At 39.1% G+C, this 24,876-nt stretch overlaps 2 protein-coding genes across 2 annotated transcripts; one reads left to right on the forward strand and one right to left on the reverse strand.

Moving 5' to 3' along the window:
* Positions 1–79: 79 nt before the first annotated feature.
* On the forward strand, positions 80–2,982 carry cdkn2a/b (cyclin-dependent kinase inhibitor 2A/B (p15, inhibits CDK4)). The gene is made up of 2 exons (XM_038713279.1): positions 80–472; positions 1,806–2,982. Exons 1-2 carry the CDS (start codon positions 350–352, stop codon positions 2,067–2,069), a joined length of 387 nt encoding a protein of 128 aa, XP_038569207.1. The 5' UTR covers positions 80–349; the 3' UTR covers positions 2,070–2,982.
* A 2,011-nt stretch (positions 2,983–4,993) lies between these two features.
* Positions 4,994–23,635, reverse strand: LOC119898941 (methylthioadenosine phosphorylase). Its single transcript, XM_038713280.1, has 8 exons — positions 23,489–23,635; positions 20,055–20,141; positions 19,829–19,887; positions 19,480–19,647; positions 11,605–11,707; positions 10,641–10,880; positions 6,081–6,203; positions 4,994–5,217 (listed from the first exon to the last, which is right to left on the reverse strand). Exons 1-8 carry the CDS (start codon positions 23,510–23,512, stop codon positions 5,179–5,181), a joined length of 843 nt encoding a protein of 280 aa, XP_038569208.1. The 5' UTR covers positions 23,513–23,635; the 3' UTR covers positions 4,994–5,178.
* Between the last annotated feature and the right edge of the window lie 1,241 nt (positions 23,636–24,876).

Consider the following 24,876-nt stretch of genomic DNA (forward strand, 5'->3'; position numbering starts at 1 on the left):
GCAGCGCATGCGCACGATCGCGCCACTGCAGCAACGCAGCAACAGACAATTACGTCACCCATTCAACACAGGCTAGTCCAGACACACACCGACCGATCGCTGTACAGGCGATGTACGGTTTAGGCTGCTTATTCGACCCAGATAGCCGGTGGTCGGGACAAACTGACGAGCCTCGGACGGTGGAAGACCAGCCGTCACATATCAACACCGAGCCGTAGTTATTCGACATTCGCTCTCTGGCGTGTGTGCGTGTGTGTTTTCAGCTGTTGTTCCTCAAGTAGGCATCATCTGGCTACCTGTCAACGCAATCTGTCACAGAGGTTATCGCTACAGATTTGTGAACTTGACAATGACTCTCCAGGATGCGCTGACAACTGCCGCAGCGAATGGACAAGCGGCAGAAGTGAAGAATCTCCTGCAGGCAGGAGCTCAAGTTAACGGGGTGAACCGTTTTGGACGAACCGCACTACAGGTCAGTGTCACCAGATGCGTCTTCAGCCGACGAAAAAAAACCCCCACCAAACTATTTTCGCACTTAAATATGTTTCATTGACAGAGTTAACACCATTGACCTCTTCAAATGACAGAGGTTACTTTACTCTTCCATAGGGAAGATCTTTTTATATTAAAAAGCGACGCACATAAAAAATGACGCGCAGTTGTGTGGTCTTTGTGGAGTGATCAAACCTCGGCTTATTTGTATTGAGGAAGAACACTATGCTGTTTTCCCCTATTTATGGTAAAGTAAATGAATTTCCCATCCAGCTAAATGAAACGAAACTATGAAGTTTGTATGGCTGCATGAGTTCAAACCAAACACAGCCTTGAATGCTGTTAGGCTGATTTGGATGATTCATTTTCGTGCTGCATTGTTTTTAATCGGGCTAAGCGAGACATTTAAATAGTGTAGCCTACAGATGAGGATCACCTTTGCTTTGAGATCCATGAAAATTATTAGATATTATCACAATAACGCGTCCACGTCCTCATAACTAACAACAGAAAATGTGTCTCATCCATGTTGGATTATTCTGGTATTTCTCTGATACACTACTGCAACAAATGAGCAGAATTAACATGACAACAGCTTCCATTGACAGTCAGTAGGATATTTCCCACGGCAATCTTAAACCAGAAATATGGTTTTAAGTTTAGGCTCCTACTTAGGCGCATTTCAAAATGCAGACTTTGTAGGCTATCAAATGTGCAGTGATCGAGGCTGTAGCCCACTAAATATCGGGGGGAGGAAAAAACTATCCTTACCTCTCAAGTCCTCTTAACAGAATATAATTTCTCTTAACGATTACGCTAAAGAAAACGAAACTAAATGTGCAAGGAGCTTTCAAAAAGGCGCCGCGCCGGTCATTCCAGACGGGATTTCATGTTCGCATTGTTTTGTTTGAAACAGTAGCCTAGTGCTTCATCGTTCTCCTATTTCCACTCAAACATATTTCTTCAGATAAAGTAAACTCTAGTCCATGTGGGACAATAGGCTATAGGCCTACGTTCATATAGCCTATCTCTTTACAAGCTTAGTATCCCGAGCGTCTGTAAAACTCTTCATGGCGAGGTCCGTGTAATGTGTTTAGCCACATAGGCTATTTCCAAATGTGCAATAATATAATATCATTATTTGATCAGTGTGATAGGCTATTATTAAATTGCAGGTCAAACCAATCCGTAATTCTCTTCTGTATTATTAAGGGTTCGAATATAAATTAATTGATTTTTTACAAGTGTTTTATAGCCTAAGGCTACGCCTAATCAAATTAGATTAGATTCTAACTGACGATTATATTCTTTAGGTGATGATGATGGCGAGCACGCCGGTGGCTCAGGTGTTACTGGAGCACGGAGCTGATCCCAACGTGGCGGACAGAAGCACGGGGGCCACCCCGCTGCATGACGCCGCCAGGACGGGCTTTCTGGACACTGTGCGGCTGCTGGTGGAGAAGCAGGCTGATCCTTGGGCCAGAGACAATGCAAAGTGTCTGGCCGTTGATTTGGCCAGAAACGAGGGGAATACCGATGTGGTTGCTTTTCTGGAGTCTCTAAAGCCTCCGCTGTGATCTTTTTGTTTCCTGCTGTTTGTTTTGAATGGGGACTTCGGACTCCTGGAAACGGGGCCTTAAGAGGCCTGCAGCCTGAATTATGCATTTAGACTGTTTTGCTGTAAAATGTATTTTTATTTATTTGTCTGTTTTGTTTTTAGGCATCATTATTTTATTCTTAACGAAATCAGGACTATCTATAGGCGTAGGGTCGCTGTAATGGTAAATAACAGCAGAACAATATTGTTATAGGCTAATGATTTAACGCCGGGCTGTTCAGCGTAGTTTTACTCAACTAGAACACAATTTGTTGCAATTTTAACTTCGTTGGATTACTGAAATATTCAGATAAGCCTATAAAAATCAGACTGTTATAAGCTAGTGTACAGTTTTACTATAAGCCTATAGTATTTGTATAGTTTAATGTATTTTTAAATAGGACTGTCTTTGGTTTTCGTTATAAACCTAATGACATGACCGGATTTTGACAGTTTCCATGTCAAATATTTAACCAAATAACACGAAAGCCATTTAAAATGTTTTGCACATTTGAACATTATAGTGGCCAACTGATGAATCTTCTGTAAGTATTATCTTTATTCTGAAGACACTTGGAAGTCCCATTTCATGTTTGTACAAATTATATTCAGATCTTATTAGGCCTATGCAATTTATTAAAATGCAAGAAGATAGCATTTTAATGTAGGAAGCAAAATTGTCTGCGATGGACTGCGACCTGTCCAGTGTGTACCCTGCCTTTCGCCCGATGTCAGCTGGGATTGGCTCCAGCCCCCCGCGCCCCTGTACGCAGGATAAGCGGTTGACGATGGATGGATGGATGGAAGCAAAATGGTGCAATGTAAACATTGTCTGAAGGATATATTACTGATAGGTGGGCCTACCAGAGAATAAAAACTTCAAAAAATCCTTATTTGGCTATGCATTTGAGTTGAGTTTGAAGAACAATGAATTCCAAACGAGCAATATATCACAGCAGGGCGAACATTTCAACTTTATTAGTTTACTGACTTATCCTTGGATTTGCTTTTGTTAAACAGGTTTTCAGGCATATTGACAAATAGACCAGATACAACCCGAATGCCTTTCCAAACACTGCACGGTAAATATACAGGCTCGTGATCATCTCAGGTGAATTCACAGGCTGATGCAATCATTAATTTTCAACATGTTCAGGCAATTTTCAATTTCAACCCCTTCTCATCATTGTGGGTACTATTAACACGACTTTACACTTTCCAATTGCGTGCAGTGGGTACGCCAAACTCCAATTTTTGCGTGCATATGTCACGCAAATCCTTTGCATTGACAGATATGCTCCACTAAACTTTAAAAAAAAAAAAGAGATTTGTCTGTATAAAGGACGTTAGCTTATTGAACTCTGAATGGGTTTCTATTCTTATATTAATACCGCATTGATGCCTTGCAGTTCGAAGAGTAACAATCATTGTGAATAAACAGTCATAAAAAAAGGGCTATGCATCTACATTTCGAGAGATTAGCCTACTTTCATTTAGGCCTAGAAGTTTTTATGGCTTTAGGCAACACACAGCCAAAGTCTCCCAAACCACGGAGGGCATAAATAGCATTGTTTTGTCTGTTATGAAATGGAGTTTAACGTCCAGGCATGGGTGAAATATGCAGCCTTACAGGATTGATTATTTTACAGTAATGTGGCAAACCGATTTTATTTTAACAATAATACATTCTGCTTATCATATTTCAAACAATAGAATGATTTTCGATTTAAATTATTCTACGAAATCGTTGGGTTGCATTGCAGCGCACATTGAGCATGTTAAATAACACTGTATGGTACCATAAGATACATTTTAATCAGTTCAATTTGCCTTAATTTTCTTTTACTAACAACTTGAGCATGACCTCAAATCCTATTGAGCTATAATGTATGCTGCATAATGCATTCATATTGGTGAGACAAGGCAACAGGAAGAGGAAATACAAGAGACTAAATCTTTTTAAAACTGCTGTGTGATAAAAAAAAAAATGCTAATTGCATTAGATGATGAACTCTACAGTATAGCAAACCTTTTAGTTGCAAAAGAATATGTCTTTCCTCTCTGTCAGTGTCAATAAATGCAGTCAGTACAGGTTTCTCAAAAGTTCTCCAATTAGCTAATTTAATGATAGCTGGAAAACAGTTTGCATGTACAGTGCAGTATCCAATATATAAATTAAATGCTGTTGGTTGTTTTGATTCGGGAAACACAAAAACCATCATGAAGAGCAAATTAAATGAAAGTATTCCATGAATCATATATTATCCTAAATGTTGCTGAAATGTGTACAGACATGTAAAATATTTTACTTGAGTAAATCCAACAAATGTTTAAGACATCAGATTCAACTTTAAAAACATTATCATAGTTCATCATAACTAAGGCAGTAACAAAATCTCAATGTGCTAAACTTGCAAAGCATTTTTATTATCTCCTGCATTACCTGCAATAAAGACACTAATGGTTTACAGGCAACAAACAAATTACGAATGCTTACAGAGACAAAAAAAAAAAAAAGTTTCATGTTTCGTTACAATCATGTGTCAAGTCTTCTTAAGATTCTACTCATTTTTGTGTGTGTGTATATATGTAGATAGATAGATAGATAGATAGATAGATAGATAGATAGATATAATTTTAGAGAGAGATAGATAGATCTCTCTCTAAAATTATATATCTATCTATCTATCTATATAGATATAGATATATATATATATAGATATAGATAGATATAGAGATCTATCTATCTATATATACACACACACACACACACACACACACACACACACAAAATGAGTAGAATCTTAAGAAGACTTACAATTTTTTCACATGATTGTACCGAAACATGTGAAAGAAAACTTATGATACTGATAAGAGTTCCAGAGAAAAAGAGTGAGCTGTGAATCAGGGGGGAGGGGGTGTTATGTTTATTTTGAGTCAAAGAAAAAACACTGAACTTCAGCTGAAGACAGAGCACATGCATTATTTATGTGAGGCACTTTCTTGTTTCACTAATAACAAATCCACAGGCAGAGTCTGTTGTCCATGTCCTTTCTGGGGTCCGGATCCTTTTCTACTTCACTGTTTTCTTAGTGTTTTGGTAACATTACTGAAGATTGTGCCATTGACTGTAAAGGAAGGAAGAAAAGAGTTTATTTTCCAAATATGTCTCACAGGTAAACAGCAACAATTATAGTAGTTACTGTCGAGAGAAGACAGAGGACATAATTTAAAAAAAAATAAAAATTGATATATATTTTTAAAAATATTTTATTTAAACGCACCTGCCAGTCATTATTACCAATTCTAATAAAATAAATTAAATATTAGGAAGCTTTAATGCTGTACTTTTTCCAAAAGTGTAAGCGTTTCCACTAAACAAACAAACATGGGTTTTGAACAGAAATGTAACTCCTTACCTTACCAACCTTTTTCAAGCATGAAACGTGTTCATTAAAAATTATCTACAAAGTTTAATAACATTGTTCATAATGTGGTTCTCTGAAGTGCAATTAATATAAAACATATACACATTTGATATTTTTATTACCACATATATTGGGTTAAGACTGTACTATGTGTTGCAGTTGTGGTCTCTTTTTATGCTCATGTTGTCAATACCAATTTCCACTCAAACCTGCTGATTTTTTTTTTTAAAACACTATAATAAGGGTGCGACACAGAATCATGATGTCTGAGTCAGCCTCTCAGATGGAAGTAACTCTCACAGCCTCACAGTAATAATCACCCTCATAAAAGTGTAGTGTTTTCAGAGTGGTCATGCTCCAGATGGTTTGACTATTCTCTTGAACCACAGTTTAAAGAGGTAGTTTTGGTGAGAAAAAAAAAAGAGACAGATCTCAGCTCAAGATAGCCAGCTTAAAAAAAAATAATAAAAAAAAGTTAAAAAAAAGGTAAACAGACCCCCCTTTCACAACTTCTCCAAAGACTTACTGAATGGAAATGAATCATCATACAGTCAACAACTTACTTTCAAGGTCTTCATTGTCTGAGCCCAGTCCATCTGACTAATCTGTGGTATTGCAGTTAGCAGAATACTGCTGGCTTTGTTGGCGTTCTCCTTCATAGTCTTCATTACGTTGTCAACACAGACCTGGGACAAGGGAAGAAAAACAGCCACTGTGCGATAAGAATCACATGCAGCAATGCGAACTTCAACCTCCTCTAAAAAAAAGTGTCAGAGTCAGTTTGTTTTTCCCAAAAAGGTAATTTCACATGTATCTTTACTGACGCTAAAGACGATGATTGCACTGTGAATAACAGTGTACTGATGTGTGACGTGAGGGAAGACACTATCATGTAAAATCAGAGCGGCAGTTATATCTGATGTTTCATTTTCAACACACAGCATTTCTCTCAATTATTTCAAATGGAGATCATATGTGGAATTCCAGAAAAGGATAAAACTTTCAGTTGAGAAGCTGATTATAAAGACCTTTATGCGTATTTATTAATGGAACTGCCGAAAATAGGGGGATAATGGTTGAAAGTGTTTAACATTAATATACTGTATATAATATATCAAGATGTGGCAAATTTATTTTGACAAACAAAATCAATTATTACAAATGTTTTAATGAAATCTGAACTTTATTACACTGTTAACTCTTCACACCTAATAACTTTATAATAATTTTTTGGGAATTGTAACTTGGACAATAGAGTTTTGTACAACAGTAACAGTCATAATTCACCCCACTGAAGTCCATAAACTATGATAATCAATCCAGGACAGCAAGGTGAGCTGGTGAAAGTTCTTGAGTTTATTCAAATCACTGCCACAAAAGGACCTCAGCCACAGTCAATACAAGAAACTATTCACATCCTTGCAGATGTGAAGATCAGCACATTGTTTTTCTAGCAGCCAGCTGTACCCTGTATTCCAATGACTCATTTTGTGGTATTAACGAGCCTTGAGCCATTTCACCTGCCATGTCTATGACACTGGTAATCATCACATTATTCACAACTGACTTCCCTACAATAGGAATGGCGAATAAAAATCAAAACAGTGCAATATGTTGTGCATGCTATCTGCTGAAAAAAGGAGGCCTCAGGTCAACATAAAATGTTTAAGTATATCTGTATGAAAGTATGTGACAATATCAACATTACTCAGCCAGATGTTCGGTGCACAGTAAGTGCTGGTGTTTACCTCCTGTAACCTTCATTAAACCCTCCCTTGAGTGCATTGTTTTCATGTCACATTCAATGACTAGGTTCATGTTTTTGTGGTGTTTGCCAGGATGAAGACTGAAGCTGATGACTCAGTGTGACTCAACCTCCTCTGGCAGGGCTTCCACCGGAGGCTGGCAGGCAAGCCAACTAGGGAGGTGGGTGGGGGGTGTAAGGAGGGGGAGGCCAGGAGGTAGTATGAGGCTGGCTGGGGGGGGTGGAGGGGCGGAAGGATGTGGCGAGCCTCCTGCAACAGGAGGGGGAAGAGGTCAGCTGCAGGAACTCGGAAGTCGAGTTGGGCTGGATCAGTGACAAATAAGCCAAAACTCGCCCACACGCAGTATATCAACTGCATTATCCAGAGTGTCTGACAGAGAGTAGGTCACTTGGAAGCCATAAGACGCCACAGATAGTCTAGTCTAGTCTGCAAATGGAGCACAGATAGCGAAAACCTTTGTTGAGAACCCATCATACTAAAAAAAAAAAAAGGGATCTAAAAACCATTAGTTTCTCCTTAATAATGTAATGCTTTAGTGATGTGCTAACTGTAGAAAGTATGCTTTAATAAAGACTTATTTGAAGAGAATTACTTCAGAGACTTGCTCTTTTGTTGCCACCTACAACACTTCTCTGCATATCAGCTCCAGAAAGGAAGAAAAGTTCTTCGGACAGGACTGCCTTAAAAGCGACAGAGCTATTACTAAAAAAAGAAATTGTTTATGAACAAACAACTTACAAATTATGTTTGCTCTTAACTTTTTTCCCCAAATGGTGAGACACTGAATGTGTACCCAAACAACATGTAACTATGTATATATAATACAGTTCAAGTGATCAAACATTAGCATGCTCTGTGTCAAAAAGTGAGGAGGACCTCATGAACCCAAACGCTGTTTCCTGCAACAAGATGACAATGATCACTGTGGTTTACAGTAGCCAAGGTCCTTCTGTTACAAGCACAACTCAGAAAACCTTCCAGTCAAAGACACTGAGGAGAAAAACAAGCTAGTATGTGTCAAAGCACTAAAGTCCAAAGCTCAAAGCTAATGTGGGAGGACTGGATATAATTGTGCAATAATTGTTTTATTGCATCTGGTGGCACAAGTGTTCCACACATGTGCATTTTTATGGCGCAGCAATTTTACCTCAACAAATTGTTTTGCAGAGAAAATGGTTATGTGGAATAGACCCTCAGGGGGTGCTGGACCCTACTCTCTGAATCACTGGTCTAAAGTGACCTGGCCAATGCTGTACACCCCTTTTAGAAAATCAGCTGCCTGATTAGAAGGAATGGGGGAAATAAGGAGAGGAAAATCCCAGAAAGAATTTGTAATTAGTAGAGGAATTAATGAGCTAGTGTAGCACCTTGGCCTATAAGCTAGCAATAAGCGATGCTGGATGTGGGTCAGGTGTCAAAGTAGAGTTCCTGATCCTATTATGTAAGAGAATAAGTTAATGGGGACGTGATTATAGGTGGCGAAAGAACGAAACCACCAAGTTTAACTAACAGCTGTAATCAAGCTCAGCTAGCAAGAAAAGTTAGCAAAAAGAAACACAAAACTGTAATCCATCTGCCATCAACACAGCTTAGTAAAACGTGTAGCTAATAATGGCATTAACTAGTTTGATTGGTGGTCTCTAAAAAGGCCGATCAGAAAAGCTGATCAGATGACGCAATACTCGCTAGACAAATTTCCAACGGCAGCTAAACGCTACGCGGTCTGAGCAGTTTTCAAAGCTAGCTAGCACCAAAGTCCTTCAGACAGGAAGCGACTGATGCGCTCAGTTAGTCATTTACAATGAGTGTTGAGCAGCAATCAGACAAGCGGAGCAACAAGCAGGAGCGATCATGTAAACTGTCGCGCTCCTCTCACACACACGCAGCCCGCTACCAGAGTTTAATTGTCTTGACCCACAGCGCATCAGGCAGAGAGAGACTGATCCTTCTGTGAGAGTTTCTTGATGCAAAGAGAGGAGCCTCTCAATCAGCTGACTGCCTCTCTCTCTCCCCGTTTTTGTCTTTAAACGGAGACCTTTTGTTTCGCCTCCTGTCTGGATCAAAACGGCGAATCCGAAGATGTTTGTTTGAAAACGCAGCTGACCCCGTGGGCAAAAACGGAGGACCGTATTAAACGATGACACAGACACTCACATTTGGCTTTCTGATTCGGTCTTATCAGTCATGCAAAGCAAAACAATGACGCAACTGACAGAGTTTTAGTTTAAGTACTTTTATTAAAATATTTTGTACTGTGTAAATAACACGTAGGCCTACTGTGCATTTCGCCATATTTACTTTGTGACGACTCCCAGACTGTTTCCCGCCGCCACAGTTTGTATTCCAGTGTTGCTTTCAGTAACAGATCCACTTCGTTGTCGGTCAATGCAAAAAAAAATAAAAATAATAATACTTGGTGTGGTTCTTCGTCTGTATTACTTTCTTCTTTCGCCAAATCTTCTGCAACTGCCGAGTAGACCATCTGCTTCATGTTTACACTGGCACGTGCATGCCCAGTGTACGTAAACAGCCAATAGATGTGTGTTTTCAGTCGTTTTAATATGGACAGAGATTAACTCTGATACACAACTAAAACGCTGCTGTGGACGGAGAAGATCGTATTCGTTATAAAACGGTTTATAAAAACCATCGTAGTGTGGATGTAGCCTCACATTACCCCACTCCTCTCTCTACTCCTCTCATGTCAACTCTCCCGTTTTCCCCGTGATTCTCCCAAAATCAAATAAAAATTTGCTGGCCTATTTAAAGTGCTTGCTTCTCTCGCCTCTGGTAAAGCCGGTGGCAAAAGGCTTATGTAAAAGATGCAGACTGTAGACAAGGATTTAATAGAAGAAAACAACCCACTGAAATAATATTAGGCCTATCCTAGTGTTAAACTATATGAAATTATAATGAGTAAAGTAACTATAAGTAATATTAACAATATACTAACAGTATAATATGGAATTAACATTGTACTTTTAGTTATTTACTTTCCCCCCAAGTCTCATTGATGCCAGTTTTGACTCCTCACTGTTTATTCTACAGGAAAGCTACATTTGTTACACTATAATATGTTCCTAGTAACCATGCAAAGGCTGCTATGATTTAAGTCTCTAAGACAGAGACAATACTGCTTTCAGCAATCGGTCCAAAAAATCCTGATCGGAGCACCTCTAATAAATAATAAAGACACCTAAAAGCAAGTAACATTTAAATAGAATAGGAAGGAAGTGATGTCACACAAAATACATCAACCGTTCGCCCTTTGCTGACAACTACTGACTCGCACAATACACGATCAAGAGACATCAAGGCCATAAAAACGGTGGTCAGGACATCCAGCCTGCCACTCACCGCCTCCTCGTGTTCCTTCCAACAGTCGTAGTCTGTTGCCATGGCGATGCTGGCATAGCACAAGCCGGCCTCCTTGGCGAGGACCACCTCTGGCACAGTGGTCATATTGATGACGTCAGCGCCCCACTGGCGGAACATCAGGCTCTCGGCCCGCGAGGAAAAGCGGGGCCCCTCAATAGTCAGCATAGTCCCTCGTACATGGCACTTGACCCCCAGGCTCCGCGCCACCTCCACCAACACCTGCACCAGGATAGAGAGTTAGTAACAGTCTCCATTAAGTCAATACGAGAGTAGGTGGGAACTGTTGACATAGTTTCAATAGCTTATCCTCTCATTCTCTAAACTACTTCTTCCATTTTCTAACAATAATTTGCAAATAATTAGCAACATTATGGATTAAGGATGCTGTTACAATTTGCTTGCTTGAAAGACAGAAGTTAGGCCTACCTAAAACTTGAACTCAAAGTTCAACTTAAAAATGAACTATCTATATCTAAATCCTGAATATGAGATTTGAGTAAAAATTAATAATTGATCACATACTGTTTTTTTTACACTGTTAAGTTCCAGTGACACATAGTTTTGCTACAAAGTTTTTCATGTGTTTAAATATTATCAAATTAACGTCCATAATCAAGTCATTTCTAAAATATTCACCACTTGTCATGTCCATGATGAGGTTCAGCTGTCAACTATTTTGCTCAGTGTTTCAGTGTCCAAAGGCATGTGAACTGTGCTTTATTTCGTCTCTCGATCCACCAATACACACCTTCAAGTCTATTTTGGTCGGGACAACTCAAATAATTGAATTTGATATGAATGTTGTACAAATGTAATGTTTACACACAATTAAAATTAAGTTAAGTTTGATTTGAGAATAATTTTGTGAAACAAATTATGGCACAAAAGCTCAAGGAATTACATGTATGATGTACAATATATGTACAGGTATTTGAGAACTCACCTCTCTGGTTCTGTTGCAGAAAGGCTCAGCCATGGGGATGTGACAGACACCTGGAGGACTAGTGGGCTGGCCGTCATACAGAGTCTGAGCTCTTTTGGTAGTCCTGGCAAAAGGAAGCAGACAGGAAGTATGGAAAGTTATTCAATCCTAAAGCAAACCAGGAAATTACACACACCATTGTAAGGTTCAATTGTTTTAAATTAACAAAATCCTTGATCAAATGACTTGGTTTGATTAGATTAGCAAATTTCAAAAGTTATGCTATTGTAGAAATAAATCATAGACAATTCATTTTCACTTTATTTATGTCAGATTGGCAATGAAAATGAATGCAAATGAAAGTTGAAAAAAAACAAACAAACAAAAAAACATAAGACAGAAACCAGACATCAACATACAAAACACTAAAAAGAGCAATGACCGAGTAGAAAAAAAACAATTCTCAGAAACACTGTCAACACGAACATTAATCAAGAACCAAGCAGCATATTAGAAGTTATTTTGCCAGAGTCATAATCTAACAAATCTTCCGTTTGAAATCTTCTAGAGCAGCCACAGTTTAATGATAAACTACAAGTTTATCAGAGTGATTGAATTGTTTCCATCATTAAACATGTTATATACAGCCCAGGACTATAAAAGCATTAACAGAGAACAGTAGTGACCTGGTCTCTCGCACCAAGCCAACAATGCTTGTACAAGTCACAGTTCTGCTGAGTCAGCGGAGTTCCACCAGGCACGGTGCCAGCCTGCCTCCCTTTAGCTCTGTATGGAGATGGGCCGGGAGACCACAAGACACTGACTCAATTAGCCCAGTGCCCTGAAAACACCCAGGATTTTGTGTCTCGCTGCATCAGCTTGTAATTCTAGTGTTCTGTTCTATCAGTGTGTATAGATAATGCCATAGGTTTGGTCAAAACACAAATATTTCAGACATCCAAAATATGAATGTCTCGGTCTGCAGTAATCCTAAGTTAATGCCCAGCCCTATCTCTTGCTCATTACCTTGGCATGGGAAGAACTCAAGTCAATGCTTAAATAGAATGAGCCAGCTGCAGCTCCACCCTGCTGAAAAAATAAATAACAGCAGTGTGTGGGATAAACTATGAGCTGAGTAGAAATTAAGTTATCTTGGCTTGGCATTTCATTTCAGAGTCATTGTTGCAAAGAATGGCTCTCACAGCCTATTATTACCAGATATTCAAATTAAAAAAACGGAGCTAATGGCAAAATGGAGCTAATGGTAGTGGCTCCCAAGCCGCTGCTCCTGAGGGTAGGTGATCTACTCCTCAAAGTGGATGGTTGCTCCATCTCTCCATCCCAAGAAGTCCGCAATCTTGGAGTCATCTTGAACTCCACCCTATCTTTCCAGTCACATGTTATCAACTTATTACTAAATCTGCTTTCTACCACCTCAAAAACATCTCCAGACTTCGACCATCACTCTGTGGCAGAGTCTCTCATCCATGCTTTCATCACCTCCCGCCTGGACTACTGTAATGGTGTCCTGTATGGGGTAATAATAATAATCTTTATTTGTAGAGTACTTTTCAAAAACAAGTTACAAAGTGCTTTAACAAGTGTAATAATACCCAAAAAACAATACAAGATAAAGAAAAGAAAAGACTAAAATACACGTTTAAGTTATATATAAAATGGTACCCAGCAAGGTCCTGGACAGGCTACAATATGTCCAGAACTCGGCTGCCAGGGTTCACACACACACACACACACACACACACACACACACACCACCCCAATCCTCACTCAGCTTCACCGACTCCAGGTCAAATTCCGCATCACCTACAAAATCCTACTCCTCACCTATAAATCTCTCCATGCCATTGCCCCCCAGTACCTACTGGACCTTCTCCACCCCTACTCCCCCTCACAGAACCTGCGGTCCACCGACAAGGGCCTGCTCTCTGTCCCTCACACCAGACTATGGACTTTTGGAGACAGAGCCTTCAGCGTCGCAGCCCCCACCCTCTGGAACTCCATCCCCACAGAGATCCGACATACTCCCTCTCTGGACACCTTCAAAAAACTCATCTCTTCACAAAGCCATTCAACCCTGAATGACTTTTTGTTGCTCTGTCTCTGCAATTATGTGTAAAGCGTCCTTGGTTCTTGTGAAAGGTGCTATATAAAGTTATTATTATTAATTAATTTATTAATCCTAAAATGCTAAATTAGAAATATACCACAAATCCTCCTCCAGCACCAACTTCCAACACAGTTCCATCACATCAGGTCTGAAGTACAGCTTGTCACTTTAAAGATCTAAAGCTTTGGGAAATGACAGCACTATTCAGATTGTATAACCATCCAGTATGGGTGCATGCCATTATATGGCAACATGTTACACTGGTTTGAGAGTCTGGGGAATGTGTTGACTTACAGTAGTTTAGTTTACATGGTTGTGCTCTGTAAATGAAAAACAGGTTATAGTTAAAGAATCCCTTATATCCCCTTACAGTTATGCAGTGTTCTAAGCAGCCTGGATGGAACGCAGCAAGTGATACAGCATTCATTATAACCACGAGAGACTTGAGACTTGACTTGGACTCAGACTTGTGAACATCTCTGGCATATCCAGAGTTTGTTTTTTTTAAATGAGAATGTGCAAATAAGTATTTTACTACATTAAGTCTTTCCGGTTTATCAAGCAATACTTGTACAGTGTCTGGACTGTCAGATTTTCCCTATGAATTCTGCTCCCTTAAAGAAAGCTGACTAGACACTTCCTGCCTTGTCAAGCCGCCCCCCCTACACACACACACACGCACACACGCGCGCACGCACACGCACACACACACACCTTTAAACCTGCTCCTGTTCGCCCTGCCCTTTTCATTCCCTCTATCATGTACTTTCTTTCTGAGGTATATTTTCTGCAGTGCACGGTGTTCAGTTTGGAGTAGTCATAGAGATCAACTAAGCAGTTGTGACATAACAACTGTCAATAAAGTAAAGCCTAGAGAAACATGCAGTCACATGCCGTGGGACAAGTCTGAACAAGTCCAAACAAGCAACTTCCTCATTTCTGCAAAACAGATCTTGTCTGTGCTTGATACTGGAAACTGAGCTATTCATCTGCTTCACTGACACGGACAAGCGAAGCCACAGGCAACGTGGTGCAGTTGTATACAAGTGTACAGGGGAACACAATGACACGACTATGGGGAAGTAGTTTACAATTCATCTCAATTAAATGAGCTGAATTCAAGTTCACCGGTAACAAATAAGCCATCCTGCTTAACGTGGCACTTATAATGTAATATGTGCAATCATGCACCACAATGTATATGCCTTGAGGTCAAACACAGCTGAGACAATATGCTTTCCCATGTTAATGATTATGAAAGATATGGTCAGGTTTACCAGCAAGTGTATTTAACTCAGATTGTGGATTTCTAGTGACTGAAACCCGGAAATACAGGTTTTGTTGCAACTGAAGACTTCTGTGTTACAGACGATCCAGTGTTAAATTCTCACTTAAGTCTTCCCACTGAACAACCTAATAAAAAAAATATTGACTTGTGACAAATGTGTTAAATGTGTTGTCAAGTCCGTCCCCCTTTTTCACTCAGCTACCTGGACACCCTTGTCATACAGTAACACGAATCCTGTCAGTGAGATGTGTGGGAAGATGCTTGAACTACTTCCTCTTCTTCTTCGTACTATTCAATATAGTGATGAAACGCACTCTGTAGAGCGGTTCATCCATTTTGGCTACTGTAGAAACATGGCGGCGCAACAAGGCGACTCCCATGTAAGAGGATCTGCGGTGTATGTATATAGAAATGGCTCAATCTAAGGTAATAATTTTGTACTAGAACCAATAATTCTATATGGCAGCAAAATTTGGGGACCAAAACTAAATAATTAATTTGACAAATGGGACAAAACAATCATAGAATCTTTCCATACTGAATTCTCTAAGAGCATCCTGCAGGTGCAGAGAAAAACACCAACTAACCTGTGCAGAGCAGAGCTCGGCCAATACCCCTCTTACTACAAATACATAAGAGATCAATAAAATTTTACAATCACTTGAAATCAGTTAACCCCCAGACATACCATCACAAAGCCCTAACATACCAGGAGTTGAAACCAGAGAAGAGTCCCCTCAGCCAGCTGGTCCTGAGGCTCTCTGCAGTAACAAGTCCCCAGCAGCCTCAGGACAGCAACACCAACTCAAGCAGACCAAACCCAAATTATCAACAAGCAGAAAGAAAAATATATTGAATACTGGAAAGAAACAACCAAAGCACAAAGTAAATTACGATGTTATCTGACCCTAAAAAGAGAATTCACACTGGCAAGTTACCTGAGCACAATAAAATGTCCTAAACATAGAAAAATGTTGACAACATACAGACTGAGTGAACACAGCCTGGTCATAGAAAAGGGTCGCCACAGACAGAGCTGGCTACCACAAGAAGAGAGACTCTGCTCCCAGTGTGACACAGGACAGGTAGAGACAGAGCTGCACTTTCTAACCTCATGCCCTAAATATAAAACACTAAGACAAAAACACTTTGCAAACATTTCCCAAATATACCCTGAATTCAAATTTATATAAGACACACAGAAACTCCCCTATTTTCTGGGAGATGTCTCCTCATGCCATGAAGTGAGGACAAGCAGTGGAAACTCAGACTGATAATTGTACAAATTTTCAAATTATTATTTTGATTGTTTGATATTTTAGCAATTGTTTTGTTTTTAAATTTCACATCTGATACTGATTTCCACACACACACACACACACACACACACACACACACACACACACACTACTTTACGCTTTAATTACTCGTTTAATGAAATGTACGGGGTTGATTGTTCTTATGTAGTTTGTATGATGCTTTGGCAATATTGTTGTTATACATTCATGCCAATAAAGCTAACTTGAATTTGAATCTAAAGGGGGCCTTCACCTACCTCATTTGGTCTGGACTTTCAGACTTTCAGACGAAGTTTGAGCCAAAACAAAATTACAGGTGTGAAACCTCCCGCGGACCATCGTTCGGTTGGTTTTTAGTGTAAAAGCATTTTTTGGACGGTATGGACTTTCAGAGCATTTACAGGAAGTTCGGTGGTTCCAGAGTAAAACTGGAAATAAACAAATGCACAGAGAAATACACTGATATAAGGACACAATTATAAATCTTCCGTGACAAAACAGAGGGGGGTGGGGGTCTGCGGTGGGATTGTGGGACGATTATCGATGCATCTTGATGTATTATACTTTTTCCCTGGGCAGGGTCTCTGGATGGCTGCTGGGCGTTTAGTTTGTGCGTTGGAGTCCGGGGGAGGCATCTCCTCGTTGGCTTGGAGGGACCTGTTTGCGTTCCTGTTTTGCTTCGTTGGCCTCGGATCTGTGCTTGCCCATTTCTCTGTCGGCCAGTTGTTGGACCCCTCTGGATACTGAGGTATATAGTTAGTTTTCGGGATGTGCAGTGTGGGTGCGGGGCAGGGCTGTGCTCCGGTTTGTTCTGGGTTTGTGCCTGGAGTTCTCGGCCCTTGATGGATGGGTGGGTTGTTGGTGGCATGCAGCTGAGCTAGTTGATTTTGCCTCGTTGCTGGTTTGGCTGGTGTTGCATGGCGGCCGGGGGGCGCGCTGGGCATGGGGGATGTCGGCTGGCGCCGGCGGCCTTAGTTTTTTCCGGCAGTTGGGGGGACGGTGGACTTTTATTGGCGGGTGCACGGTGACCTGTGCGGCGCGTTTGCTGCCGGGCTGGGGCTTGCTGCTGGTGTCTCTCTCCGCTGGCTTTCGCTGTCGTGTTGTTCCGTTTGCTCTCTCTCATTTGCCCGACCTCGCACGCGGGATTCACGGGGGGCTGCTGGGCATGGGTGTCCTGACCATTTAAAAATTTCAATATCATGAAAACTGTGTTTCGATAACCACACTTTGAAAGACTCATGGTAAATACGGTCCAGTATCAACCAAAGTTAAACGCAGGCACGCATGTGTAGCATGCAACGTGGGTTTGTTTTGGGTTGGTGAAAACATGGCGGAAGGCAGTGACAGCTCTCCAGAGATTTTTCAGCCCGTCTGAAGTCTGGTCGTATTGTGGTTTTTATAGGAGTGCTGAGGGACTTTAATGGAAGAAAATTGCTTTATAGAGAATGCAGGGTAAGTTAACTTTTAGCTCAATGCATGACATGGGAACTTTGGAATGAGGGAAAATGTCACGGTTTGTCTTTCTAGCTTGTAAACTGAAGCTCTCAGTGTTACTGTTGTGAAAACACTACACGTTGTTCTGCTGCTGTATGCATCGTGTGTCTGCATACTCGCCCAATGCATATGGTAACACGTTATGTAGTTTAGTCTCCCGACAGACAGTTGCCGAATTGGTTGTAAAAGTGTTCCAACAGGAGAAACCAAATAGACTCCTACAAAAGACTCCTTTGTTCTGCAATTACTATCAGTATGTAAGACACATTTTTATTTATGTTAATTGTGCATGCAGTCATTGTAGGGCTGTACGATATGACAATATCTGATGTTTGACGATCAAAAAACGTCTATCGTTTACAATTATGCGCCATTGTTTATATCGTTGTGTCGCAAATTCCACACTTTACCGAAATATTTTGGTAAGGGAACAGCAGTTTGCACCGGGGTGAAGTTAGCTTTACGTTGGAATTCGACATCATCGTCCAACGTAAAACTAATATCCAACTTTGAACTAATTTCACCGCGGTCTGTTCTTCTACATGTGGCGGGGCTGCAAAGAAGAAATTGCAATCAATATAATGGACGAGCCACACAACACCATCCAGCGGTGCCAGCCATGATGTGTTAGTCATGTAACGTTAAATGACTTGCCCACGGAGATCCAGCTTACTTTATGGTTCACCAAGACATGCCGTTGTTGTGATGTTAGTTGTAGTAGCTGGAGAGCTGTGAATATCGTTGTCTAGAGCTGCTGTGCTGCTCTGGGACAGTCTCGTCCTCTCATGTTAGCTTTGCAGCATTAAGTAGCATCAGTTTGGTAATCCACAACCAAATGTTAGTCAGTGATAGTTACATTACTTGCTGTGTCGTTGTTCACTCTATCATGATATTTGTCATGGTGTTGGATTTCTCCCTTTTAAGTTCTCACTTACCCCTCTTTTATAATGCAGAGAAATATACAGAGTAACAGTTGGAAATGCCATATTTCATTGAATTTACAAAAAAAAAAAATATATATATATATATATATATATATATATATATATATATATATATATATATATATATATATATATATATATATATATATATATATATATATATATATATATATATATATATATATATATATATATAAAAAACTCGTTATTGGGATATGAAATGGCCTATTTCGGGATATTTTTTCTGATCATCCCTTCAATCGTCGATAAGCGATCCAATCGACAAACAACCCTAATGGTGATTTGAAATTTCATACCATTTCATCTCTACTTACACAGAACAGACAGTAGGAGTGGGAGTGAAATTGGGATTAGGTTCTGAAAAATTGCCAGGAGAGATTACTATTCCCACTCATGTTTGAGCATTAAGCTCACACAGCTAGTATTTGTGTGCTACTTGTAAATGCAATTGATTATTTTTTATAGCCTGTCCATTTGAGCTCTTGCAGCTACTTCATGTTATTACTCTGAACCACTTTATACAATAATTTACCTCATTAATAACAGGCTTTTAGCCTGAAAACCTTTTTCAAGTTCTCTGATAGCCACAATTACTTTAAAAACACATCAAGAATACAACTTATATGCTCTGACATTCTCTGTTTCCTATAAGTCAAGAAAGTATGTGGAAAGAAAAAACTAAATATCTGAACCAACTTGCTGTTGTGGTCAAATCCCACTCACCTGTCAATGAACTGATCTATGATGACAATGTCTCCTGGCTGAATCTCCTCTCGGAGTGAGCCACAAGCTGTGGTAACCAACAAATGTGTACAGCCCTCTTCTTTCAGTGCCCAGATGTTGGCCTGGTAGTTCACATTGGACGGCATTATAGTGTGTTGCCTCCCATGTCTAAGCAGAAGAAAAAGCATTTTTAGATCAATGTCAAAAACATTAAAATATAAACTTGGATTTAAAATGCGCCTCATCATTAGCTGGATTGAAATATGAAAGAGATGCAGACAATACATATTACAAGTGAAAGCTTTTTCCACTAGATGGGGCTAATAGAGAACACATCACCGTTTCTCACCTTGCAAGGAGCACACATTCCACGTTTTTTATCTTTCCCAGTATCAGAGCATCTGATGGCTGTTCAAGAAGAGCAGAATAATCAATTCAAATACTAAGATTACTGTAAGGAATCATTAAATTTGCAAAATAGAACAGAACGGCAGAGTTTATGATAAACATTGTTCTATTTGACAAAAAAAAATAAAAACATCTTTGGACCACGAATTAACAAAAACACAACTAACCTTTCCATACGGTGTGTCAACATAACGCTCAGTCCTTCCCTCCAAGATATCTGGATCATCAAGGCCTGAACCACCAATTATTCCAATCTAAACAAACATTTTGAGAAAGTCAACAGACAACAACATTAAACACACACACACAAATTTTGATTGCGCAATTGTTTGTGTAGAGAAAGAGATTTACATCTAACATTAAGGCCCAGCACAGAATTAAATAAAATTTAAAGTCTTGTGTAGATGTCTACATTAAATATATTATATGCATGAAAAATATCTATCCATTATTGTATTATTAAAATATCTAGCAAATAATTTTTTCATTTCAATATTGGCAGTTTGTTTTGTTTTCTTCACTGCAGCAAGACATTCACTCACAGCATTATATACACAGGATTTAAAAACATAAAATTTGGTGTCTATATTAAATATAGACATGCAACCATATACATGCAGTGTAACATACAGTAATACAGTCCAACGGTTTCAAACAAAAATTAACTTGCTGCACCATCTATAATTAAAATACACCATCTATTACAGTCCAGCAGTTTCAAACTAGGGCTGAAACGATTCATCGGTTAAAATCGATTAATAAAATGCATCGACACAAATTCTTTGCATCGATGCTTCGTTTAATCCATTTAACTATAACGTTACAGCACAGTGTTTCGCACGGACATTTATTACTGTCGCACATCGCACTTACGCTGTGAACACGACGTGATTATAATAGAGCTGTTTGCAAAGTGGAGGAAGAGAGAGAATAGAGAATAGCAAGGGACAAAGAAGAAAGTGTCCAAAGTATGGGATTATTTCAAGTTAAAGAAAACAACAACTCTGTAATGTTACCGTCCATCCACCGTAAAACGAAACTTACGTCGCCTTTGCAACAGCACTACGGCAGCTGAACAAAAAGCCCCGGTGTTCCGCCAGCGGACCACAGACAAGTTAACAGTAACAGCCAAGCCGCCAAACACAAGTACTTCTTAAACGACGCATCGATGAATCGTTGAAATAATCTATCAAAGCTTCGAATACCAAAATCATCGTTAGCTGCAGCCCTATTTTAAACAATTAAATTGCTACAATTCAAGTACAGCACACGGTAATGCAGTACAGTATATAAAATATAGCTTAGTAGTGCAAATTAAAATTGGACCATAGCCTAAAACAGTATTGTGCGAATTACAAACACAGTAACATTAGTAGTGCAAATAGGCCTCAGCTCGGGGTTGTTTCAGTGCATTGTTAAATGTTCAACAGGCCTGAATGTAGGGCGTCAATGCCGACCTGGTAGCAGAGTTCGAAAACAAACTTATTAAGTAAATATTGAGATTTGTTTCCCAGGTTTCCTACTTGGTCACTAAAAGCTAATTATTTAACAGTGGAATTATACATTCATAGGAATTATTCTGTCCTAAGATTTTTGACCCATATAAGCAGTTGATCACTGTAACCGGTTTCGACAGTTTTTAGTATGCTAGAAAAAAAAGATGTAGTATGTCTCATACATAGTATGTCAAAAATAGTATGCAAGAAATACTAAAATGTCCCATCTGTTTTCGATAGCATTTTCCAGTTTGCAAGCCAGGATGCTTTCCTAGCCATTCTCAGCCACAATTGTCTGTGTAGCGGTACCCTTACAGTCAAGATGATGACTAAGATAATAAAAATGTGGTTTTATTTATCTCATCATGCATAGTGGATAATAACATATCTAGTATGGAATTTATCTGCAGATGCTCAGGTTCAACATTAGACCAAACTTTGCTATGGTTGTTAGTTTTTGGGCCACAACGTGGCCTCCCACCGACTAGGTAAGCCTTGTTGTCAGCCTAGCTAAGAGCCAAAAAGGCCTTTTGCTATGTCTTAACAAATATTGTAAAATGGTCAATACTGCGCAACTACCGGCCGTTGGTGCAAGGAGTCAACAGCGGTATAAATCAGAGCAGTCAATAAAACTTTTCATAATGGGTCTCACATACAGTGCAGGGAAATTAGGAAATGAAAAGAAAGAAATAGCAACAAATAAAAAAGTGGTGTTTAAAACTGTATGACCACACATTCAAATAAGTCACTAAGACCCCAATGACAAGTCATGATGCTACTATTTCCCTCTAAGGGAGAAAGCTGTTTGTACATACAAACATACTGTCAGTTAACAGCGGTGCCCGAAGGTAAATATATATTTACTCAACTACTGTACCGCTATTCAAGCTTTGCTACATATTTACTTTACTGTTTATAGTTGGTAAACAGCAGTGCTCAAAGGTAAACATTTACTCAAGTACTGTACTTTACTGTAACTTTATTACATTTCAGAGGCAAATTAGTACTTTTTTACTCCACTGTATTGGTTACTAGTACAAATTAATATATTACATAACATATGATCAGATTCTAAAATTTGATACATAGTCATAGATTAAGAACTTATAAATGATGGAGATTAAAAACAGTATGTTAAAATGGGTTCCACTTTGAAGCAGCTGCAACATTGAAATGCTGCTTACAATAACAATACTCCAAAATTAGAGCATATAAAATGATAACTTAGTATCTTATGTTACATGTGTATGGTCGTCAGTATGCCATGTATCCCCAGACGTTTTCGTGCGGATTGTAAAACAAAGCAAATGACATACTGAGGGGTCTATCATTCTCTTACACTTAAACATATTTTTGCACTTAGAAATGTTTTGTAGTTTAGCTCTGCAAAAGTGAAGTATAATTATATGGCGCTTTGATGTGAATGTTCTTAAGTGCACATTATTTGGTCCATTGTCTGAATGTTTGTTCGGTCCTTCAAGTATCTGTAATGTCGGATATTATGTTAAAAAGCTAACAAATATAATTGATTAAAAACAACCATAACACTGGCAAAGGCCAAACTGCCTGTATAATCAACTTCAGTAACTTCTTAAGCATATTTAGCTGATAATACGTACAGTTATGTAAAGTTCTCAGCGTGGTATATTGCTACTTTTACCTACAAGGTAAGGATAACGTTACTTCTTCCAACCCCTGTTGAACTACCTGCTGACAGCTGTCACGGTGCTGCGGGTCAAAGCTGCGGGGTGCACTCTGGCCACATGCCAAAGCAACTGTACTTAAGATGGTTTACCTTTAGCTGTTTTAACACTTCTTCATGCAGTTAGCATGCTTGTGTTATTTAGCCATGACCGTTTACTATAAGTTATTTGATATAACTTAAGTAACGTTACAGCTTTGCGAATACGGTGCTAACATCTAGGTAAAGAGCTTTTCCCGCACTTCATTAGTCATTCCCATGCGGTCGTAACTGCACATCTGGCATGACACGTTAACGTTACCTTAGCTGTGCTTTCCCATTGATTTCTCTCTGGCACCGTGTTCAAACACACAATATTCCGTTACTAAGAATTTCAAAGTGACATTCAATTTTAGGTTATTACCTTAATGGGCGCCGTAGAACCCATGACGACAAGATTCTTGCCTGTAAAAGTGAAGATCCGATCAAGTAGTAAGTGTTGAAGAAGACGCTTTATAGCCGCAACCGCTAGCAACTACCGTCACTTCAACGGACACCATCCCGCTTCCTGTTTGATTTGCATGCCTTCAAAATTAAAGCTTGGCGTTAAACCTACATTTACTTGTTGTTTTAGGCTAATCATCTTATCTATTTCACTGCTGACCGTTTTTCAAAGCAAAGCATTTATTTACATTTTTACTTACATTGCAGGTTGCAGTTGACTACAATACTAAAGTCTACTCGATGTTTGAAACGTCCTGTCTGCTTTAGTTCAGAATCAGCTTTATGTGTAAGCATCATAGGTACAATATAGACTTTTATGCAGTCTATGGTACACATTCAAGGAATTTTACCATTGCTCTCAATGTAATTTCACAGAAATAGACATAACAACTCAGAACAATGACAACAAATAAAGGTAAAAGAATAGACAGGACTATTATGTACACACGTGAAAAAACAAGTGGATATATAAATATGTGCAGCAAATATATAAATGGATTGATTATGTACAGTGTATGGATGCCTATATACAGTATATACAGCACATGATTAATATAGTGAAAATGCATGGTGGTTAGTATGTGTTAAAATGTAAAACATATCACCTATAGTCTAATCAGTAAGATAATGTTTTGGTGTTAAGTTGTAGTTGTTTGTATTTTTGTAGCTAGTTAATAAAGTGAAGACTTTTCAGCTTTTTCTGAACCTTAAACATTATATACCACACGACTACAATACTTTCATAACTGTATACTCTTTCCTCATTACCTGTCTAAACCAAGTTGATATACTAACTGATCATTATACTTTTTTTAATGGATGCTGGAAAGTAGGAAAAAAAGAGCACATAAACAAAAACAACAATGTGCTTTTTAAATGGTCTGCAGTCCTCTGAAGTATGTTGTATGTCATTTGTATTAATAGACTAAAATGTGCAAACAAAATGGTATTGTCATTTTATTTGAACGTTCCTGAATGGGCCTTGACATCAACAATTTAGAAAAAAGTGAATTATATTCTCTTGGTGGTGGTGGCGCATAGATGCTTGCCTTTGGTGTGGGAGACCTGGGTTCAATTCCCACTGTGAGACATCCACCATTGTGTCCCTGAGAAAGACACTTAACCCCCTAGTTGCTCCAGAGCTGTGCGACCTCTGAGATGTCTAGCAATTATAAGTTGCTTTGGATAAAAGCGTCAGCTAAATAAAGGTAATATTTTCTTCAGAGCCATGCTTAGGTGTCCAAAGACCAATCAATAGTCAATCTAGAGTAAAAGGTCTGTCTCATGAAATAGAAACTTAACTATACT

This window comes from Micropterus salmoides, unplaced genomic scaffold (genome assembly GCF_014851395.1).
Source record: "Micropterus salmoides isolate LMB-PRFRI ecotype aquatic unplaced genomic scaffold, ASM1485139v1 Ms_hic_scaffold_12, whole genome shotgun sequence".
In the NCBI taxonomy this organism is placed as follows: domain Eukaryota; kingdom Metazoa; phylum Chordata; class Actinopteri; order Centrarchiformes; family Centrarchidae; genus Micropterus; species Micropterus salmoides.

Coding starts and splice junctions, on each gene's coding strand:
- cdkn2a/b (XM_038713279.1), top strand. CDS start 350: ATGACTCTCCAGGATGCGCTGACAACTGCCGCAGCGAATGGACAAGCG. Junction 473..1,805: donor TTGGACGAACCGCACTACAG/GTCAGTGTCACC, acceptor TATATTCTTTAG/GTGATGATGATGGCGAGCAC.
- LOC119898941 (XM_038713280.1), bottom strand. CDS start 23,512: ATGGGTTCTACGGCGCCCATTAAG. Junction 10,881..11,604: donor TCTGCAACAGAACCAGAGAG/GTGAGTTCTCAA, acceptor ATCCTGGTGCAG/GTGTTGGTGGAGGTGGCGCG. Junction 5,218..6,080: donor AGACAATGAAGACCTTGAAA/GTAAGTTGTTGA, acceptor CTTCCTTTACAG/TCAATGGCACAATCTTCAGT.